This window comes from Branchiostoma lanceolatum, chromosome 2 (genome assembly GCF_035083965.1).
Source record: "Branchiostoma lanceolatum isolate klBraLanc5 chromosome 2, klBraLanc5.hap2, whole genome shotgun sequence".
In the NCBI taxonomy this organism is placed as follows: Eukaryota; Metazoa; Chordata; class Leptocardii; order Amphioxiformes; family Branchiostomatidae; genus Branchiostoma; species Branchiostoma lanceolatum.
Window position 1 is genome coordinate 36,096,784 of NC_089723.1, and position 22,963 is coordinate 36,119,746.

At 43.8% G+C, this 22,963-nt stretch overlaps 2 protein-coding genes across 3 annotated transcripts; one reads left to right on the forward strand and one right to left on the reverse strand.

The window, feature by feature from the left end:
* Window positions 1-159: 159 nt before the first annotated feature.
* On the reverse strand, window positions 160-6,620 carry LOC136427021 (dynamin-like protein 1). The gene is made up of 10 exons (XM_066415740.1): window positions 6,495-6,620; window positions 5,892-5,956; window positions 4,895-5,024; window positions 4,533-4,646; window positions 3,886-4,002; window positions 3,193-3,304; window positions 2,527-2,696; window positions 1,206-1,319; window positions 462-599; window positions 160-168 (listed from the first exon to the last, which is right to left on the reverse strand). The coding sequence occupies exons 3-10, from the start codon at window positions 5,021-5,023 to the stop codon at window positions 160-162; spliced, it is 903 nt and encodes a 300-aa protein (XP_066271837.1). The 5' UTR covers window position 5,024; window positions 5,892-5,956; window positions 6,495-6,620.
* LOC136428880 (uncharacterized) lies at window positions 5,986-21,626 on the forward strand. 2 transcript variants are annotated; one of them, XM_066418692.1, is made up of 21 exons: window positions 5,986-6,140; window positions 7,698-7,957; window positions 8,944-9,026; window positions 11,449-11,573; window positions 12,148-12,283; window positions 12,730-12,892; window positions 13,310-13,450; window positions 13,790-14,002; window positions 14,400-14,515; window positions 14,853-14,960; window positions 15,199-15,321; window positions 15,660-15,900; window positions 16,345-16,486; window positions 16,910-16,982; window positions 17,405-17,537; window positions 17,860-17,969; window positions 18,658-18,891; window positions 19,424-19,579; window positions 20,113-20,239; window positions 20,485-20,589; window positions 20,984-21,626. In XM_066418692.1, the coding sequence occupies exons 2-21, from the start codon at window positions 7,754-7,756 to the stop codon at window positions 21,320-21,322; spliced, it is 3,072 nt and encodes a 1,023-aa protein (XP_066274789.1). In that variant the 5' UTR covers window positions 5,986-6,140; window positions 7,698-7,753; the 3' UTR covers window positions 21,323-21,626. The 2 variants fall into 2 exon arrangements, with proteins under 2 accessions (XP_066274789.1, XP_066274788.1); XM_066418691.1 differs by lacking the exon at window positions 5,986-6,140 and adding an exon at window positions 6,760-6,875.
* Window positions 21,627-22,963: the final 1,337 nt, after the last annotated feature.

Consider the following 22,963-nt stretch of genomic DNA (forward strand, 5'->3'; position numbering starts at 1 on the left):
ACTGGCTATGACTTAACTGGGTGCCACCAGGTGGCAGGAGGACGAGAGGCCAAAGAACATCAGGTGTAAGACCTTCCTAGAGGACCTGAAAAGAGCCGACACCCCATGAAAAGAGGTTGAGGAAGCTGCGGCCGACAGAGCTAGACGGAAACGTGCTGCTCAATGTGTCTGTAAGCACAGGAGGGCCTAAGATAAGTACAACTTATCAAGGTATCATCTTTATGCAAATAAACTCTTCGGCCAACCATGGAATAAATACTTGTACAACTGATGCTGTATTAACCATTTCAAGATCTTCATGCGCAATGTGTCTGTATGTAAATGAGAACCTAAGGTATAAGGTAGGTTTATCTTCTTAAGGTATCATCAGTATGCAAATGAACCCTTACTCTTGGGCCAACACATAGCTTTAGAATAACTACACCTGATGCTGTATCTATCGTAATCTGATCTCCATCTACCCTGTCGGTCTGTACGCCACCAGCATTGTCGCTCTTGATGACGTAGATGAAAGCGAATGCCTCCGTCAGGTACTCCTTCACCTGTTTGGTGATCTCCTCCTTCTCCCCGATCCCAGGGCTGTCCACGATATAGATGTCCTGAATACAGTATGATAAGGCTAGTTACGTTTATGATGGTTAGACATCCAGGTTAACAAAGTTAAGAGCAGCTGTCTGTAAAAAACAAGTAGAATGAGGAAAAAGTGGCCAAAGTAAAAAAAAATAAAATTTTCTTAAATTTTGTGTGGTGATAGGGCCTCGGTCCAAACCTATGGCCACCTTATGCTTGGTTTTTACAGACAGAGCCTCTTAGAGAAAAATCAATCTCTACAGCTGGATCAGATACGGAAATTACTACCGGACGTTTCGAGTGACATCCATCACTCTTCTTCAGCCACACTTGTAAAATACGACGATTACAACTTATTGACTTGAACATGCTCAACTGTTTTTTTCAGTTACATGTATTGATTTAACCTAGCCAGCTCATTCTAGCGACGCTAAGAAGAGTGATGGATGTCACTTAAAACGTCAAAAACGAACAAATCTCCAAATCTTGTCCAGTTGGAGAGATTGCCTTAAATATTCTTGCTTTATAAGATATCTGTTCATCCATTCCGGAATATTCACTGCCACTGTATCAAATGTCAATCAATCAAATCTGCAATAATCTAAGTACATGTATCATATTGTCTCAACACTAACCTTGAGAAACTCCCTGGGCAGCAGAATTTCCACCCTAGGATAGTCCGTCGGCTGGTCCCGGTCTCCTTTCTCCTCCACATACTTCTTCAGCAGATCAACCAGGGAATCCCCTTCCTACAATATAAAGGGATACGCTCATTTAGAAGGTAGAAGGCCCTCCATATGTGGACAATTTATGCGTGAGACAAAATGAATGGATGGTGAAGTCACTGAAGTGTGATCCCTCTGACGTGGTGACACCCCTTTACCACTAATCGGCCAAAGATTTGACAGATCGCTCAACCAATTCGAACGATGAAGAATGACTTTTGTAACGGCATGTGCGTTTTGTTCTTTAATGTCATACCTTTAAATCTTATATAAGTATTGGTTGCGCCTCAGACAACTCGATCCTTTGACTCATCCTTTACAAGTAGATGCTCTATTGTATCAACAGTCTTCCCAAGTGAATAGCAACAAGAAAAACTGGTTACAACATGTGAAAGATGTACTTGACAATAGCGGATACTCCTTTATCTGGAACGCCAACAATCTCGATCTAGACATACAACATATATGTACATTGTTAAGAAAAAGGCTGACCGACATTTACATTCAAAGTTTTCTTTATAAATTATCTATCGATGACAGTAAGTTAAGATTTTATAGGAATGTTAAAAAAGAATACTCAATGGAAAAATATCTTTCCAACAAAGATTTTGAACAACGGTCAGCTGTGTGTAAGATACGAATAAGCGCACATCCACTAGAAATAGAAAAGGGTAGATATAAAAAGCTGCCCGCTCACGAGAATGTGTAAGTTTTGTACAATGAACGCAGTGGAAAATGAAATACATTTCATTTGCCAATGCCCTCTATATGAGGCCGAAAGAAACGATTTATATAAAACAGCTTCCGTTAATTCTCCTAGCTTTTACCATTTGAATAGCTTACAAAAATCCATATCACTACTAAAATCAACAAACCCACTTACGATGAAAAATGTGGGTCTCTTCATTTTCCACTGCCTTCAAAAAAGAAGTCAAACCCAACCATAGTCAACCTTAGTTAACTTATAACTTTGACAGTAGTCTAGATAACTATTTTTGATTCCCATGTATTCCCAAGTACTTGTTTGTCTGCAATTAGCCTTCGGGCATGAACTTGCAATAAAGTTATAAAGTTATAAAATCGTGTAAAATCCTTTAAAATCAAGAGTCACACAAATCCAATTTTGGTCGCTGTACGGTCCCTCAGTGGTCGCCATCTAGTAGAAAGGGGGCTGTGAATGGGGAGGGGGCACCATTGTAAACTTAGAATATAAAACAGACAGCCTACTGACCTCCAGAACCCTGTCCTCACATGTCCCGTCCCTTCTGTGTAGTTTGATGGTGCGCACATCTCCGTACCGGATCTCACAGATGGTGTACGTGTTGCTGAGGTGTGACGTAGGAAGGACTTCTTCATCTAGCAGCAGGTTGATCAGCGAACTCTTACCCGCAGACGTCTCTCCTGGGTAGGAAAATTTTATCAAATATTTTTATACGTTTGTGGTGAGAGAAGACCTACATGTGCAGCTCATTGGCCAGCAGCGGTACCCGGTTTGGTCATATGACCAGAATGCCAACATTACAGTCACTGCCAGGTACTCTTGTGCCAGGGCTAGACGACCCCGTCATTGTTGGATAGAGGGAGTAGCAGTCCCTCTGTGCAACTGGCATCGCCCCTAGGACACAGCACTTGGCAGCAGAGCGTCGACTGCACCCCTCCCACCCTCCGGCATGAGCGTCAGAATAAAGCAAATGTAAGGAAACGTCTGTAGGAATGGGGCTACTCGAAAAATAATTCGAACTTACGACGTTTCATGAAGTGAAACAATCTTCAGCTTGTGTTTTCGTGACTGTGTAGAATCCGCAACAGTACGAGCTCGAGCTTCATCACATAAGGCCTCAAAATCAGACAATACATACTATATGGTTAAGGAAAACTAATACAGTCATACAGTAACCTGCGACGAGTATCGGGCACTTTCGTGACGTCATCCTCTCCTTGTGGAGTTTGAACTTGGCCATGAAGTTTGGCACGTTTCTGTCCAGCTGATCGGCCAGTTGGTCATCGAGCTGATGGAAAAACACAACATTCAACATGACTGGTCTGAACCTGAGACAGGGTTTCCAATTCTTAGATATTAAAAGCCTTTCCACCTTTCCAATTCTTAGATATTAAAAGCCATGTGTGTTTGTGTATGCGTTTGTGTGAGTGTGGTGTGTGACTGAGTGTGTGTATGTATGCGTGTGCGTGTGTGTGTTTCTGTATGTGTGTGAATATATGTCTGTGTGTGTGTGTGAGTGCGCGCGTGTGTGTGTTTGTGTGTGTGTGTGTATGTGTTTTCTGTGTGTGTGTGTGTGTGTGTGTGTGTGTGTGTGTGTGTGTGTGTGTATGCACGTATACATATGCGTGCGTGTGTGTGTGTGCATGTGTGTCTTTGTGTGAGTGTGTTTGAGAGTGTCTGTGTGTGTGAGTGACCGTCTGTTTGTGTGCGGGGGTTGCGGGTGGTTGCGCGCGTCCGCGTGTATTTCTGTGTTCACGTGGGCGCTTGTGTGAGTGGTTTAGGATAATTAATAACGACACTGTCACAATGCGCAACACTCAGACTCCCAGAAGGTTTGGACCATAAGGAGCCCGCATATTTGACTCGTACCTCTTGTTTCATCATCATCAGTCCCATGGCACGTTTCTCCACCTCCTGTAGAAGTCCCAGCAGGTGTTCCCTCCTCTCCTCGTCACGTGACCTCATCTCCGTCACCATGTTGATGACCTAAGTTCATATCCACATAGAGAGTAATGATGAAGGAGACGCCACAGCCCTACCCAACCCTTAACTTCAACCCTACCCCTAACCCTACCACTAACCCCAACCCTACCTACCCCTAGCCACAACCATGTCTACCTCTGCCCTACCCATAATCCCAACCCCGACCCTGTCCCTACGGTACCCTAACCCCATGTCTACCTCTACGTATACCCTACCCATAACCCCAACCCTGCCCTACCCCTAACCCCAATTCTACCTCTACCCTAATTCTACCCATACCCCTACATCTATCCCGAACAATCGCCCTAACACTGATAAAGACAAACCGTTCGCATGAGATGTTGGAGAGTAGAATAAAAGTTATCAACATTTGAGACGTCGACGTCAAGACCAAATTATATTTTTCATGATTGATAAAGCTTACGTTAGCGAAAGTATGTGTACGAAGAAAGCATGATGAGAGATAGAGCCAGCAACAAGTTGCCGGAGCAACAATTACACAAAATTTGTGTAGGGTTGATAAGAGGTCTCACTTCGCCAGGTTTGCGCGATTTTCCCGCCTTTTCCAGGAGATGTAACTTCAGTCTATGCTTGATGTCATTCAAACCCTTCAAACCTTTCAAGGAAAGGTTCATTTTCTTGGCAAGCTGTAGATGAAACAATAGAGGACATGTTGTTATATTACACCATGCAACTTATCAACTTCACTTCACTTTATTTGTTTTGCCAAGTCACGCACAACTTGTTTTTTTTCAGGTAGTCCTTGGATACACATTTCACAAAAGATGATAATGATGAAAAATATAGATAGACATGAATACGGATTGAAATATATATATTTAAAAAATAAAATTGAATACATGGATTTTATAACATAACACTTATCCCATTTCACCTTGACGGCCTTTGCCAGTTTATCGATCTCGTCCACTTCTTCCTCAGTAGGGAGGGTCTTCTCGTTCCCAGCTCCCTCAGTAGGAGGGGCCATCTCGTCCCCAGGGCCCTTCGAGGCAGCCTCCGCCATACTTGCATGAGAAGTTCAAAGTGAAAGTTAGATAGAGTAAATATTTCCGTTGTAACAAGATCCACTCTTGATCTTAAACACGTCTAAGTCTTGAAAAACATGTGCCGAATTGTGCCCTCTTACACCACTCCTACCTTGCCACTCTGTAATATCCGCATATCTCACTCATAGCAGTAGCCAAAAAAACACAAACAAAACAACAACAAGAAACAAACACGCCAACTGATTGCAATAACTCCGTTTTCACTTTGGCAAAGATGAGTGGTCGAATATCGAGTCAAAAGGGGCAGTATGTAAAATAGATATAGGAGATAACAAAATTGACCAATACGTTGGAACATGGGTCGGGTACTTTAATAAGTTTCTTTTTTTTTTAATTGCATCACATAGCGATGCTGCACTCAAGCAAAACGCAAAACACACTGATTCAAGCAGCATCACTTAACACAAGAAGCAAAACATGAAACAGTAACAGTACGGGAAGAACGTGTAACTTTTGATAAGTTTCTGGATCACATCACCGTGAAAGACGTTTGGATATCATAAATGTCCCTGTCTGTTATACACCAGCCCATCCGCCCCCATATGAAAGAAATTGATATTCAGGCGGCATCTCAAAAGACTGGGGTGGAAGAACTTGAGAGAATAATGGCAGAGAGCACTTCTTGGAAGCTAGTATAGCTTTCGGTTCCGCTCCATACGAACAATGGGCGGGTTCAAAATTCCCTCCCGTCAACCTTGATGCATCATTAGGCCATTAGGGTCAAAGTTTAGGTCCCCCTCCTGTACCATATCAATAAGGGTAATACGTGGATTTCTGCACCAAACCGTGATGTCATGTATTTATGATTAGCAGAAAGATACAAACTTTATCTCAGCAAATTGTGACAACGGCGTCCCCGTGAATTATTAAAGTGGTACATTCCGGCCGGGCTGAAGCGAACAAAGAGAGAGACAGTGTTTCGGTCCACGTACTTCTGGAACATTTCATAGAACGAAACCTAAAATGAATGCATTAAGCTTCGGTACCAGCGTGCGGTTGGAATTCTGTATGTAGGACGCCACAGGAGAACAATACGAAGTCAGAGGGACAAGCCACGCTGTTAGATACAAACAAGTAAGTAAGTTCTCTGATGTTTGCGATTTCAACCGTGAGTGACGGAGACAAAATGAAGGCAATTCTCCTTCCGGAAGATACTGCACATTTAATTTGTTCTCGATACTGTGTATGTTCTTCCTCATTATATGACTTGCCTGGACAGAACATACATGCTACATGTTTTACTTCACTGTACATGGAGAAAATCTGTGTATGACAACATGTTCATTGTTACGAGAATACTGGGGACGATGAAACTTGTGACTATTTCGCGTCCGCGCGTCGCTGACGATGAATGCCAGGACCCATGGATTTCAAGAATATTGTACTCGTAATATAGCCTATTATAGGGAAATACATCTGCAATTGTACCTTAAATCTCCCGATCGACAACCAGTAGTACGTTCTAGCTGGCTAACATCCTCTGTATGCGGGAAAATCTCGTATTCATGTCAGATCGTCGTCCGTTCTCAGTTTCGGCTGAACCCGGAAGTGAGTTGTGAGCAGTACGGTAGGTGTACCGCTGGGGTCATGGTGCACGGGGTCATGCTGTATCAGCTCCACGTGATAGTCATGCGGTGTGGGGCTCAGTTCCGAACACACAAACACATACCTGGTCGGTCAGAGTTCATGGTACACGGCAAGATCTGACGGAAGGACGGTCATACCGTTGAAATCTTTTGATCAGTGTTCCCTACGATGGACGTTGGTATGAGCTACCATTGAAGTATTTCCAGCATCTGGCCATTAAAGGTACGTATTAAGACAGGTATGGCACTGGGCGAGGGAAATAGTCTGAAAAGGCTGTTAGATATCCTCTCACGGGCAGAATATCGCTTTGGGAAACTACGGTGTGTACACTACTCTAGCTAGGCTTCCCCTGATGATGGTTCTACACGAAGTGGTTTTCATTACTTAGGGCGTTACCCTTATCGAGCCCATTTGGGCCTGCGTCGATTGTTACAAGCATGTACACATTAACCCGCCGTGGGATTTATATCAAGCACTTAGAACCACTAAATTCATCAGACGTGCACCTTTTGTTTATTTTGTTCACCCGCTGAGCTCTGAGCGGTGTGGTCGTTCTTTGTTCTACCGCTCTTTAAACACCAGAAACCGTAACTTATCGATCGTATGTCCGCCTGACTGGTCGGACAACCTGGGTTGTCCATGACCCGGCCTGGGCAATTGTGCTACACGCCTACATTTAGGTGGGCGGGACAACAAATAGAAGCCTGGTTGAGGACGAATAGATTTCTAATAACAAACGCGCGAGCTTAAGTTTACAAATCAATGGAGTGGGGTAGACTTCACTTAACTTCAATAGAAATAAATTCAATTTTGCATTTTAGAAATTGGCACCACTAGTGCACTCAAAGTCAAAATGCAGTCACTTATTTATTGCGCACGGCATGTCTTTTTATTGTGTGTGTATTTTTGTTTTGTTCAAGAGGTGCGCATATCCTTTTCAGTACCAAATTGAAGCTTAAACTGGGCAATATGCATAAGTATTGATAAATATGTACGATTATATGTAGATTTGTGGACTAACACTGTGTCATTTCGACCTCACAGGACAACACATCACACTGAAAGATCTACACCGAGGTCATTGACCTGTTTAACTCAAAATGGCGACCGGGCAGGAGTTCACCTTGACCGAGGAGGATGTCGACAACATCGAGGACGACGACTTGGAAAAAGTCATCGATCTGCTGGAGGAGTACGAGATCAACTATGACGGACTGGACACCGTCCCCGAGCTCAAGGAGCTGCTCAAGCAGAAGTGCCGAGAGGAGGAAGCGGCGAAATCGGGAATACAGGAACAGGAAACGGTGAGCTCGGAAAACAACCTGTGTGCCCTGGATGCCTTATCGTTATCGCAGCCTTATCAATCAGTCTGATAGCGCGGCAGTATTGATTTGGTTATAGGTGATTGTAAAAGAGTCATAGTTAGCCTGGTCGCCATTCCCCATGGGTACTAAAGTGTTTTACTGGCCCCGGTCTACTAAGAATAGCCTTATTTCTGACGGCCGGCATTTTTAATTACCGCCGCCCCATAAAAAGTGAAACCAACCCTGTAAAAAGATTCCCCGGTGTGCGCTATTGAACTGGGTGGGCGGGAAACACTCACAGCACCGCAGAAATAGCGGCGAGCTCATAATGGTGCGGTTACTACTTACCAGGCAGAGTCAAAGTATGGACTTGAAGTATTGTGGTTGGGTACATGGGGCAATACATATTTCTTTGCAGCAGCTGCAGGGCAAACATAACTTCCTGAAATCAGACAAATATATGTTTTTACAACCTTTTAAATCACAAGCTTGTGTCCTCCGCTGCAGTTCAACGCAAGATAATGACAAATGCATTTTTCTGAAACTAGGAATATACTGCTTCAGGAAGAGAATAGATCAAATGCCATTTATCAGTATAAATCAAAGACATTGATTATCTTACACGGATATCAAATGTATCCTATGTCTCGCGTACCTATCCCATCGCAATTGAAATTCTGTAAATGCAGAAGTACTCGCGGTGGTTTCATGTTCGCGGTTTTCGCGGTAAGCTCTTCGCCGCGAACTTAAAACCACCGCAAAGGTTATGCCCTCCTACTCCCTTGTCTACTATTGTTTCAAACGCGATCTTAAAACCACACCAAACAGTCCATTTTCTCCCCGTCGCGAAATCAAAACCAGGCGAAATTAATTGTATTCTTAGCATATCAGTATTTCCTCAAGTTACGCATGCCTAATCATGAGGCATGTTTTACTATCTTTTAAACCTTATGTCAAACCATTGATTTATCCCCGTCTTTGTTCAGGCCACGTCTGTGATGAAGATGTTGATAGAAGATGACAAGAGGAAGAGAGGAGAGCTGATTGAGACATGCGAGGAACTGTCAAGGTTAGCTGCAGGTTACTGATACTTACGAGCGCCCCTGGCGGGATTGGCTGAAAATGACTGTCCGATATACTTTGCTAATGGGAATATGAATTCTAGAAATCATAGACGTATTAGAAATATTGAGGAATTAAACTGATACTCACGACTAAAATATTGCAGCTTGAGTAGCTTTCGGGTGGCATCCACCACTCCTTCATCAGCTCTGAGTTGGGTTGTCACGTGACCTACGAGAGGTCACTAGGTCACGTGACACGAGAGTATTGTAGATGGGGGGGAGACGGTGGCGGCCTTGGTCGCGGTTCAAAGAGGGGGACCGGGATCTAATGTGTACGGCTTCTTTAACCCCCCGCTCGAACCACCTGCTCTCTCTGTCAAGTATGGAGACGTTCTGTTCAAGTTTGTGTTTATGAGCCTTCATGTGCTGTGCCACCGGGGAGGAGTCTCTCTTGTGCTCGGTGAGCCTCTTCTTAAGGGCCCTTTCCGTCTCACCCACGTACTGGGCGTCACAGTCCTCACACGAGAGGTGGTATACGACCCCACATTTGTCCTCTGGTGAATCTTTGTCCTTGGGGGCAACCAAAAGTCTCCTGATGGTGGTGTGCGGTCTGCTGTGGACTGCCACCCCTGCCTTCCTGATCTTCCTTGAAATGGCTTCTGTGACGCCCGCGACAAAGGGCAGGGTCACATGTCCCTTGGGTCTGGTGTCGGAGCGAGTCCTAGGGTGCGGCGTAAGTTTGTTCCTGCCCGGAGACTGCCATGCCCATTTCGTGTATCCTGAAATGGAGAGAACCGTCTTCAAATGTTCGTTCTCAGCAGTCCTATCCTCCTGTGTGGTGATTAGGTGGTCTGCTCTGTGTCTGAGGGTCCTAATAACTCCCATCTTGTGTTCCATAGGATGGTGGCTGTCGAACATCAGGTATTGGTCCGTGTGCGTTGGTTTGCGGAAAACACTAAACTTGATACTCCCATCTTCCCTTCTGGACATCAGAACATCCAGCATGGGTAGAGACCGGTCCTCCTCAAGTTCTTTGGTGAACTTGATCTTGGGGTGGATGGAGTTCAGATGGAGATGGAACGGCTCAATCAGACTCGTCTTCATGGCGGCACCTGCATCGTCTACATACCGGACCCATGTTTTGAGTGACTCAGTGAACGTGGCCAGGGCACGTGTCTCGAACCATTCCATAAATAGGTTAGCCACAATCGGGCTAACCGGTGAGCCCATCGCAGCGCCCTCAACCTGGGAATAGAAATCCCCCTCAAATTTGAAGTAAGTTGTTGTGAGGCATAGACGAAGAAGCTCCGTGATCTGTTGTGGTGACAACGTTGTGCGATCCGACAGCGTAGAGTCATGTGCGAGTTTGTCCTGGATGATCTCGAGGCTTTCCTCAACGGGAACACTGGTGAACAGAGCTGTCACATCGAAGGACACCAGACTCTCATCCTCATCCAATGTGATCTGGGACATCCTCTCCACGAGCTCCCCACTGTTCTTCAGGTGGTGTGGTGTTCTGCCAACCAACGGGGCGAGAATGTTCGCTACGAACCTTGCCGTGTCGTACATGATGGATCCGCGTGAGGCCACAATCGGTCGTAGAGGACATGCGGGCTTGTGTACCTTCGGAAGTCCATAGAACTTCGGAGGCTCCGTCGAAGTGGGGTACAACCATCTGTGTTGCTTAAAGGAAATGAGTTCACTGGCTTTTAAGGGTTTGAGCATTTCGACGAGTTTCTCTTTGTATTTGTTTGTTGGATCTCTCTTGAGTTTACAATAAGTGGTTGTATCACTCAGTAAATCCCTACATTTCTCAAGGTACTCACTCCTGTTCATGATGACGGTCGCCCTTCCTTTGTCCGCAGGCAGCACTATGACGTCTGAGTCCTTCCTGAGGTCCTCCAAAGCACTTCTCTCCTCTTTGGAGATGTTGCTAGGAGGCATCCGATGGTGTTTCATGATGTGCACGCAATCAGACCTGAGGTGGGAGGCTTCCTCGTAGACGTATTCTTTGCGAAAGTATGTATGTATGTATGTAAAGAAAAGCAAAAAAAACACACCCTCCCATACTTTCATCGGAAATTTGCCCGAACGATTGACCGTGGCTTTGGACAGGTGGTTAGGTTTGTGTGTTTGGGACAAATCGACCAAAAATGCAGCACTTGGTACCATACATGTTGGTATGGGAGTTTCAATTTTAGGCCAGTTGATTGGGCCGGTTGTCATAAAATGGGCATTTGATCGCAATCTTTCCAATCGTCTTCTATCATTTTTCAGCAGCACGTCAAACACTCAACCTTTTCTATTTATTGTTCTTTGCATGCGGCACTGTTAGAATAAATAAGTAACTTGAGCGCAGAGCCACATTGTCTATGTCCGAACGCAAAAGAAAAGGAAAAAAAAAAAACTTCCTCACTTCCTTTTCAGATTTCTGACGAACCTTGACGAACAAACGAAAGAAGAGGCCGAAGCGAACATCCCTGGGTACGAGAGTCAGCTGAGGCAGCAGATCGAAAACCTGTCCAAAGGCGACTGCCCCATCCTCGTCGCTGGTAAGTCAGATACATAGATTTGTTACAAAAGCGCAACCATAACGATTCGACATTCAGAGTCTTCTGTTCATCATAAAAAGCTGATGACGTAATTTGTTTCTATACCTCGTGTATAAGAACCCAGCACACATATCGAGGATAGTAGGGATGACCCTGTGTGCTTGGCTAAAATATGATAAGTAGCGAAGCCACATTGCACTTCAAGCTACTTGAGAATGCTTAACGTTTCACCTCAGTTGAGGATGACAAAAGCTCTAGTGATCTCTAACGGGTGACGTTTTTTTTCGTTCCTGGGATGTTACAAGCTAGCTGCAACCGTTGAAGATTTGGAACGAATGTGTCTCGCTCTAAAGGCAATTCTTGATCCGATACAACGTATTTCAATACATCGCTCTCTTCCTCTCTCTCCCCTCTTTTTCTTCCTTTCTTTCTCTCCCCCTCTCCCCTCTTTCTCTCTTTCTATTGCCCTCCCTCTATATCTCTCTATCTCCATCTCGCCATCTCCGTTTCTTCCTGTATTAAGAGGCACCATAACCTTCGACTGCATGATTCAAACCTCCCCTTTGGTCCTTAGGTGAGACGTCTGCAGGTAAGAGCAGTCTGTTAAACCTGCTGCTGGGAGAGGAGGTGCTGCCGTACTCACACCTGTCATCAACCTCCGTCATCTGCGAGCTGAAGAACGGCCACGACAAACGGGTGAAAGTGCACATGTGCGTCTTCATGTCAAGAAAAAAGTGTAGATGTCCATAAAAAATAGTGATTCTCTGTCGTGCGTAAGGGGATAGAGCCTTGGTTACTTGTGTTGATCAGATGCAGTTTACGTAAGGGTGAATGACTGCATGATATTGGCTACTGGAAGTCTAGTTAGAAAGTCACATTCTCAGTTTCGGCTCCAGATCAGAGACACGATAAATTGGTTGGCAATCGCAGTGTTGCCACTGAAATTCATCAAAGAGAGATTTGAAGTGGTTGCGCTGCTTTATGCCATTTTGTTTACTGTGATTTTTTTACAATTTAGAAAAAAAATCGCAATTTCGGGCTACAAATTAGCGAAAATAGGCGCCGCGGGTTTAAGTTTGCGATTGTCTCTCGCAATTCGGCGCCATTGGGCGCAGCCCTGTGAATTACCTGTTTAACGTTAACTGCTTCCACCCAGGTGGCAGCCGGGCGATGACGGGCGGTCTGTGGTGGAGTTTAAGCTGACCCCGGACGTGCCGTACCATGACCAGCTGGCGCAGTACGTGCACCAGAAGGGAGACCGGGACCTGCCGTCGGAGGTCAAGATGATAGAGATCTTCTGGCCCATACCGATTCTCCAGGTAGATTCTTCTCATGTTTTACATTTCTATGAGCTGCGTGGCGTAAAAATTGATACTTTACATATCCTGTTTACAAACTAGCAACAGCTGGTGATAAATAACCTCCGTTGCTAAAGTAGTAAGTAACCCCTAACCCTAAACTGTACCGCTACCCCTTATACCCTAACCCCAACCCCAATCCTAACACCAACCCTTACCCTAACCCTAACCCCAACCTTAACGGGCCTGAGTTCTTTCACTGCATTTGAAATCTTTGTCTCTGCCAGCAGGGTGACATCTTCATCGTTGACAGCCCAGTAACCATTAACTCACACCCTGCCCTCCTAGATCTTCCCTAATCTCAAACCTAACCCTAACCATACCGGGACTGAGTCCTGAGGTTTTACAGCATTATGAAATCTCTGTCCATGCTCGCAGGGAGACATCTTTATCGTTGACAGTCCGGGGGTGGGGGAGAACGAGAGGATGACGCAACAGGTCATGGAGTATATCCCACAGGCCTTTGCGTTCATCTACGTCATCAACAGCGCAAACGCAGGAGGGGTGCAGGAGGATAGGGTGAGTTGTCTGAAGTCGTCTGCAAGCGAATTTCTCTTATTTCCTTTTCTTTAGTGCTCTGCTTCCTTCTTTCGCGTGCTAATTCAAGGGAGACGCTCGTCTCAAGAACACCATCTTTAGAATAAAATTTGCAGACGCGTTTTTGAGTCGACTTGGAGTCGGCTCAGAAAACGTGTGTGTGATATGCGCCGGCATTTACCTCATTCTAAATGATTCTAAAGCCGAAACTCACTGACGTTATTTAGTGATAGTCTTGCTAAATCAAATATCTGTCTGCGATAGTAGCAATTTCACAATTGAAATGATACTATAATAGCCAAATACTGATTTCTCATCTAGCTCCAAAAACTCCTGCGGACTCTCATCGAAAAGAAGTCTACAAAAGAGCTGCGAGCATTTCACCCGAAGTCCTCCATCTTCATCTTCAACAAGTGGGACCAAGTCCCCAAGAAAGAGGAGGCGGAAGTGAAGGAGAAGATGGTGGAGAAGTTGAGGAACTGCTGGAATGGACTCGACCCTGAGTCGCAGGTGTTCTACTTATCCACTATCCAGGTGAGAAGGTTTATGACACGATTAACACCAAGCACTGTATTAAAGTAGAGTGGATTAATTCCTCAGCTAACCGACATATTTCACACCGCAGTCATCCCTCAATAAGACATCTGGAGCCGCATACATGTAGTTCCCTGCCTTCTTGTGATGTACGAGATTTCTCTGGGTGCTGAGTTTCATATGATTCTATAGGTGCGGGCTTGAATAGAGTTCTTAAAACGGAAACTATGCGGCCACAGCGTCTTTGCTGAAGATGCGGCGTGGGTGTGTACGGTTGTTGTGAGGTTTTCCACTAGAATTAACACGACTAAGGAAAAAAGTATTGTCAACATCAACATTGTCTGATGTGAGAGCAATGTCAGAATGCTTCACTATGGACTTCCTTCTTACTGCACAGGCGGCCAGAATGGTGAAGGCAGGGGCGGGGCCCACCGAGGATTTTCGGCAACTGTTGGACGGGTTTCACCGACTGGTACCAGAGGGGCTCAAGTCGAGACTGCTGGCACACTACAAGTATGACATTACGTTCACGTTTATACCTTAAGTATCATTGAAAGTAGCGTGTGTAGTCGAGTGGTTGGTTACCCTGCTTCTGAAAAAAGATGTCGGAAGTTTGAATCCGCACACGACATGCACATTATTAGAGAGGGTCGCAGTCCTTAGGATCGGACATTAAGCCGTGGTCCAATGTTCATGGGTACCTGTCGAAAAGACCTGTGGGGGGGGGGGGCGCATCGAACCTGTAAATGCATGAAGACTTCACTCTCACACATACACCCGAGTCAGCTAAAAAAAACTTGTGTGTAAATCGGGTCATTGATTCTTACCCGTCAATTCATCTTTCCTGAAGCTGGCTGGAGTACCTCCTGAAGAGAATCCTGTTCTTCGTGCGTGCCCGGCTCGATCTCGCCAGGGCCACGACTCAACAGAAAGAGGAGCGCTCTCGGACTATTTCAAGGTACAGAATGTATGATTACATGAAGAACACAAATACCCTGGCACAGATCATAATATGTGATATCATAATGTACACATTAATGGTATAAGTAAAAGCAACGTTTAGAATAGCTGCCAAAAGGTTAACCATTACCAATTTGTTTAAGTGGCCATGGGAAATCTATTTCCTTGTCACTAGGTAACAGTTAATACGATTATTTTGATATAACTGATTTGGCAGGAATTGATCCTTTCTCCAGGCGGCTTCAGAAGTTCGAGCAACATTCGAAGCAGATTTTGGGGTCCTTGGAAGAAGAGGTACAGAGGAGAACCAACGTCATCGTGGACGAGCTTCACACTTACATGACGAGTCCATCTGTCAGGTCAGTAGATAAACGCTATATTCATACCATAGTAGACGTTTATTCGTTCATTAATGGTACGTTTTTCGACATTGATATTTGACACGGAAATGATGCCATAGGACATTAAGCCATGGCCCATTGTCCATAGCTATTGCTTTTTGGTTGTTTGTTTGTTTGTTTGTTTATTTTTATTTATCCAGGGGTAACATATCGCCTGTGATGGCGTTTTTCAATGTGCCATGGGGTGCAACCCCCACATTCAAACTTAGATTGTACCACTTTTCTGTGGAACAATAGCTTTTCAGTGTGCTAAATTTTTCACCAGCTTATTTCCTGCCACCTAATTCTTGTTACAGGGAAACGCTGTGCCACTGGAAGGTGGAGGAGACGCCGGATGTGCACGATCTGGAGTCACTGGAGCACGAGACGCAGAAGCTCATCCAGAAACGCCTGGAGGAGACCGTCAACGCCTGGGAACGAGAGCACAAGCTGGTGAAGATGGCGCAAGAGAAGATCACCGAACTCTTCAAAAAAGAGTTTCACATCTTAGACGACGAATTCATGGAGATTGAAAAGACGTTTCTGCTATCTGGCGAGGTAACGTAATTTTAATTTTAAAGCTGTAGATAGCACCATTGTTTCCATGTTTAACTTAAAGAGAGAACTTTGGACGAAGTACAAATACCTTTGATCTTTACGGTACTAAGCATTGAAATTGGCGAATTGTCGACAACATGTAAAGGGAATACATATAAAGGTGATGCATTTTGTTACTGAAAGTAAGCTAAGAGAATGTTTCCATTACCAAATGGAGTAGCCCATGGAACACCATACATGGTAGAAAAAAGGAACAGTCGATTTCTCTTGCTCTCACCGCCAGCTCAGACCAGCTACACTACTGTTAGCTCTTCCTACCCTACCAGATGAAATGGTTTAAAGGTACTGCATGCTGTCTCCACACTTTGCAACACATCTCTTTTCAGAAGACGTTACCACTATCACAGAGGCATGACAAAGCGAATTTTGTATTTCATTTCCCAGCTGTCAAACATGGAGGACATCAACGTGGGCCTGATCGGCACGGAGATGTCCGTGGAAAATAATCAGGGACAGTTCAGCGCGAAGGAGATGGCCATCATCGGGCTAACGGCTCCGGTCTGGATCCCTCTCGCTATCGTCGCTGGTAAGCTAAAGACAGGTTCCACAAAAAGTACCTGTTACATGTATGTTTAAATTTGATCAGAAAAATAGGAAAAAACACATCATAGTTATGATCATTCTTCTTCTTCGTGTTCAGATATAAGGAAAGAACGCCCCTCAGTTGGATTTAAGCGCCTAGAGACGCGTAGTGCGTTAACTAGACTGTAATATTTTATCCACTCATACTGGGAACGACCACTACTCATTTTGATAAGTGTGGTGGGTTCTTTGACGTGTTTGAGGTGTGGTTCTCCTCAAACGTCCTATCCGATGGACACCGCTTCATGCCGCTACTAGGTATACTCATTTTCCTCTGAGTGAAGTAAGGAAATTGGTGTAAATTTTGTCATTGTCACGCCTAAACCTCTATATGTTGTGCTATTCAATAACGCCATTTGTTCTTCAGGAGTGATCGCCCTTCCGATTTTGGGAAGCATGGCCGCCCAGTCGAAGATCAAGGAATGGACTGAACTGAGCAAGTACGTTTTTGACGAAATGATAATCAATTTCTTGTATTATTGATGCTTGAATTGTGGGCTGGAGTAGTTAACATAATGCACGACCTCAGAAACAAAATTTAAAAATTACATGATGGTAACAAATTTTTCTGGCTATTTCGTGTCCCTCTTGTACTTTGGGTGAGGGATCTGGGCTTAAATAACTGTTTTTATCTCTTGTTTTCAGATTTATATTTGCTTCGTACTATTTTCCAATGCTGTACATATAGATATAAGCTGCACAATTTAGGCCCGTCTCTACTTTGTATTGTCTACTCATTTTGTGTGATGTATTCTGAATACAATAGAAGATATAAAACATTTCCTGTAATGTCCCGATCGCGATTTCTTTTGCTGTTTAATCGTACAAACATTTGAAGGCTGACTTGTTTTTCCTGGACTAGGTACCGAGCGAATCGCGTGGCCCACATGGAGGAATGCACAAAGCTGTACCTTCAACATGTAAATACCGGCTACATCCACGGCATTGTGGTCGGACAACTGTCAAACCTGCACAACTATCTAGACCAACTGAAGGTAAGAACTCAAGTGTTGTGGTGTCTTCCGTCAAGGAGTAAGTTCCCAAAATGGAGACAAATCGAATCACGCCTTTTTTTAAAAGTCAAATCGCCAGTTCTGTGATGACATATATTCTGCAATGTGATATTATTGGTAAATAAGTAATCAACAGAGTTCGGATCCTTAACGATGAACTCTATCCGATCAATTTCATGTGCTATTTGATTGAATAACAACATGTATAATATTTAATTGTCGTGAAGATGTATGTCTCTGTTGAAGCTTCCTGTTGGCCATGAAAACCTGTATCAACCAAAAACTAACAAAATGTGTTTTTCAGGACGCCATTCCAAAATTAATCAACGCCGACAAGAAGCTGATCGAAAACCTGAGAACAGAAACTAGAGAGGGAAGCCAGCTCATCAAAATGTACCGACCAATCAACTCCAGGTGATCTCTTCTAACTGACTTATACTTGGCATTCATATTTGAAAAATAAAATAAAAATGTAGATTTCATGTGGTCTGAGAGCAAGACATAAACCATATCCGCATTGTAAATTAAAGATCATAACAGTGTAGTAATGAAAAAAAATCTCCAGGTGAGGCATTGGCGTATTTCTTTCACATGGCATTGCTACAGCAAAACTTTAAATCGTGAAACCTTAGCGGTGGTTTTACTTTCGCGATTTTTCAATTGGCTTCTTCACCGCGAATTCATGACACCTCGAATATACCCTTTCAATGCATACTACGTACTACAAAATTGTTTCAACCGTGAACTTAGAACACCGCGAAAATATCCTCTTCCCTCCTTCCGCGAAATAAGATCACCGCGACAGTAAATGCATATAGTTTAGACATTGGTGTTGCGGAAACAACAGCCGATGGCCTACATTTGTGTTTGGTATGGAACGGTGAAAAACAATCATTCAAACAATGCAGGGGAAAATTATAACTTCCTGGGGCCCATACCATTCCTATCTGGATGTATTACATCGACCCTGTAAACAATAAAAAAACAACATAATATCATACAGCTTGGATATAATTCATTGCAACAACTGCTATGTAACCTCAACCTCCCATCGGAATTTGTTTTTACGTGAAACATTTTCTTTCCCTGAAAACCCTAACAGAGGAGAACTCCTACTGGGCCAGCTCGAGTTGTTCCGCGCTGTGAACATGAAGACGTACGACGTACAGGTCCGGGAGTTGCAGGACTGGGACAGAACTCGCCCCATTGCCAGCGGCAGCTTCGCCGATGTGTACTCGGCCAAACTCCACGGAAGGCCCGTGGCGCTGAAGGTCACCAGGTGTCCCCTGACGGACGACAACACGCTGGAGGTGCTACAAGAGGAAGAGATTATGAGGTACAATTTCTTACAACGCCTAACAAGTCATGCAGTCAATGCAGCTCAAAAGAGGAAGATAAAGTAGATATAAAAAAAATTGCTGTACAAAATACGCTATAATCCGGTGACGGTCACCGAAACATAGGTGATAACTCAAGATTGTATAAAAGAAATTTTGTTATCCATAGGTTCCCATGAATAGATATGGAACCTGCTTGTTTTCTTCCATGAAAAGTTTCATCAGGTTTGTGAATGGATGAATGAAAAGTTCTTTATTCACAAACAATGAGTAACATAACAAGTGACGTTTCATTGACCGTCTGTCGCCTTCTTCAGGGCATTAATGACGTTGTTTCCCGTTTATTATTAGCAGTGACACCTAGCTACAGTGAAGAGCGAAAAAGTCATTATTACCCTGAAGATGGTGACAGGCGGTCACCAAAACGCTACTGTAAGGTTACTCCTTGGTTGCGAATAAAGAGCTTTATACTGTCTTATGTATTCCACACACACACACATCTGTCACAAACACTTCTTGACTTCTTGACAGGAAGTTAAGGCACAAGAACATCGTTGAGTTCCTCGGCAGCGCCCTGCAGATGACAGGTGACTCCGTCCGGTTCATCATGGTGCTGGAACTGTGCAGGTGGACACTCCGCGAGGTCTTCTTCAGACACCCGAAGAATTGTCCAGGGAAACAGACAAGGTAGATGAGCTGTCCTCTGCCATAGTTAGCTGTTGTATGCAGGAAAACATGATAAACGCGCTGGAGCAAAAGGCCCAAGCATAACATATCATGATAGCGTCATATCTTTTTGTTTTAGTGGAGTAGCATGAGGACAAGGTGCCCCCCCCCCCCTCAAGGTGGCCCCTCTTTCACTCGTTAATGATCCCGCCGCACTGGAAAGGAATAGGGGTCCATCACAGTGTGAGTTGATTAAATCTCACCACCCAGTCTTTGCCTAATACACAAAAACTGTTGTGTCAAAATAACAATCAAAACAAAATAACAATCATCAGGTATATTCGAATGAAAGATTAAATGTGTTGGTAGAGTACATATTGTGAAGTTTTGAGCTTTGATCCAACACAAAGAAGGGCACTCAACATGAATTTTCGGTTGGAACTCCGACCTCCCTCAGACATATGTTATATCAAATGTGATCGTGCACTATTTGGCCAATTGATGCGTGGAATAGAAATCAGCATTGCTATTGTGTCCAATCTTGCTCACTATAGGTACTCTGCTGAACAAGGTACAGCTCTGAACTATGCTTCCAAGATGGCTGCCCAGCTGGCGGACGGACTGCGGTACATTCACGAGTGCGGTTACGTGCACAGGGATCTCAAGCTGGAAAATGTGCTGGTAATTATAAGATTTATTATATCATCACATTGTTTCACTGTTGATTTGAGTTGACTTCCATCATTCAAGCGTACAATCATATTGTCGAATGATTCGGGTTCCAAAGTTCCAGATTAATGTATAATCCAGATTATGCATTTACTTCAAATTATGTACCTTTTGAAGACCATTTTGCGAACATGGACTACCATGACGGTAACTAAATCAGTAACTACAACATGATGGGTTCTTACTATTCCCTCCAGGTGACGTCAGATGACGTAGTGAAGCTGTGTGACGTAGGTCTGACGAAAGCAGTGGAGAAGGTCACCGGAACCCTGTGCGGAACCATCCTATATGCTGCCCCCGAGGTATCGTTTTCCAATCTTCACTCATGAAGTGTTAACAATTCAATGTAAATGGTTCCTACGTAAAGCTTTGGCATTAGGGAAAACCTGCAATGAATTTGTGTTTATCCATCTCAGCTTCTGTATAAGTTATATTTACTAGAAAGCTGTACAAGTCAGTCCAATCAAGCAATCGTTTAATCAATCGACCAATCAATCAACCCATTTATCAATCCATTAGTGAATCAACTTTAAGGAGTAATCTACAAATATAGGTTGATGACATTCACATATTAGTAAGAACACCGTATGGACATCGAACGAATGCCTTATCGAAATAGTATGTTGGTAAGATACTTGCATTCAACATGGCGACTTCTCAAAAATCAACAGACAGTCTTTGTTTACGACAATACAGGTTTTGCGGCAGGAGAAGTACACCACGAAGGTTGACATGTTCGGGTTCGGCCACCTCCTGTGGGAGATGTGGTACGGAGAACAGGTCTTCAAGTACGACGCCGCCGAGCTCACCAACGAACAGTTCATCATGTCTGTCGTCTTGAACCACATGAGACCCAAGTTTCCCGAAAACAGGGAGCCGGTGTACTACTGGAAAGATCTGATGGTTCAGTGTTGGGAGGCGGACCCGAGTAAGAGGCCCACGGCCGAGAAGTGCTACACCAGTCTCATGAGTAACAAGGACGCCTCTCCACAAGTGCACTTCAAAATAGATGGTTCTACCAAGATAAAGAGTTGAACTGTCAATGAAAGATTTTTAACATTGATGACCGTCATTGATGTGTAAGATACAGTTTCATAATGTGTAAGATACAGTTTCATGATGTGCAAGATACTGTTTTCAGGATGTGTAAGACAATTTTCAAACATCAAATGTGTTGTACAGTACAGGTTGATTGTGAAGAGACGATCTGTTGCTTTTATACACGGGTCGAGATAAAAGTCGAGTTCTTACGCTGTACAGAGAGAACCATCTACCATATTGTTTACGGCATACTCTATTCATGGGGTGTTGGGATGTCAAATAAAACAAAGTCACCGGTGTTCCGTCATTTTCCTGCATGATAAGTGGAATTTACCTTTTTATACGGGACAACGATATTCTCCGCGTATGAATGTTTCTTTGTTGTGTCGTGAGAACGTCTTGCACACTTTCAGCCCCCGCGAGCATTTTTGTCCGGATATGGAGTTTTAATAGGCAATTATCGCGTGACTTGCCTTCACGCTGTTTACCAACGCTCGAAATGTGAATAAAAATGACATGGCTATATTGAAAATGAATTGCAAATGTTAATCTGAATGAAGTTTTTAGATTCAGGACATTTGCAGTTTGGGCGATAATGAATGGTAATGCATCATTTGTCTTGATGGGTTAGGAGGTCCAGGATAGAAGAAAAAGTCATTAAGAAAATCATCATATTTAGAATTATGAATTGTACACTGAAATTCTTATATGTAGAAAGGTTTAAGTAGGACACTTCAGTCAAATTTAAAGAGTTTAGTATCGAAAATATATGTTTGGCCTAAATAACAAATTTGATTTTTCAGTTATTGCAAGGTGATCAAGTCTTCACTTTCGTATGTGCGTGGGTGCGTATCCATGTGTTGACACGTAGCAACCGTTCCGATGTTTTTCATTATGCGCTACACGTCACCTCAGGACATGCCAATAATTGCTAGCGTTTCTTATCCTGCCTTTGGTAGAAAAAACAGATACAGATCAAAACAGGAAAGGTAGTTACTAAAAGACTCCTCCTGTTTGTTAGACGACAAGCGCTCATTTACGAAATCATTTGATGCTGATCATGAATCACGCCGAAAGCTTCAGGCACAAAGGTTGATAACGCGGGATATCAAACAATCCATGTAGAAATGAGCCGCTTGATACGCACACCATCGACGCCAGAGGGGATACTCGTACACAAAGGGTGTAATTAACAACAGCATTTGTCTCGCTTAGATACAATTACGTTTCAGCCCCTGAATAAAGTGACCGTCTTTCGCCACTTCCATTGCAAGCCAGTCTGCCATTGAGTATACTGCTGTATTCTCTCTCTCTGTACAGCTGTGCAGTTGACCGGGAAGAACGTTGATGAAGGTTAGACATCCAGGTAATAGGATACGCCAAAAATAGTTACTCAAGCAACTGGATAAGATTTTGAAACAGTCAGACGTTTCAGACAGCATCCGCTATCTTTCGTTAGTGACTAAAGAAGGATCTGGTAGAACTAGTTTTATACCAAAACCCTGAATAGATATGTTAATGAGTGGAAGACAATTTTAGATGGTTCGATAGGACCGGACCGGGAAGAACGTTTGCTTTTTGAACAACTTAACTGGCAAAGCCACGTATATTCTACTACTTAGCTATCAATATGGA

Excerpts from the sequence above, each read along its gene's own strand:
- LOC136427021 (XM_066415740.1), bottom strand. The coding sequence starts at position 5,023 with ATGGCGGAGGCTGCCTCGAAGGGCCCTGGGGACGAGATGGCCCCTCCT. Across the intron at positions 4,003-4,532 it reads AATCGCGCAAACCTGGCGAA|GTCATCAACATGGTGACGGA; the intron begins GTGAGACCTCTT and ends ATATGAACTTAG. Across the intron at positions 3,305-3,885 it reads TGATGATGATGAAACAAGAG|CTCGATGACCAACTGGCCGA; the intron begins GTACGAGTCAAA and ends TTTTTCCATCAG.
- LOC136428880 (XM_066418692.1), top strand. The coding sequence starts at position 7,754 with ATGGCGACCGGGCAGGAGTTCACCTTGACCGAGGAGGATGTCGACAAC. Across the intron at positions 14,961-15,198 it reads CGCTCTCGGACTATTTCAAG|GCGGCTTCAGAAGTTCGAGC; the intron begins GTACAGAATGTA and ends TCCTTTCTCCAG. Across the intron at positions 20,590-20,983 it reads TCCTATATGCTGCCCCCGAG|GTTTTGCGGCAGGAGAAGTA; the intron begins GTATCGTTTTCC and ends ACGACAATACAG.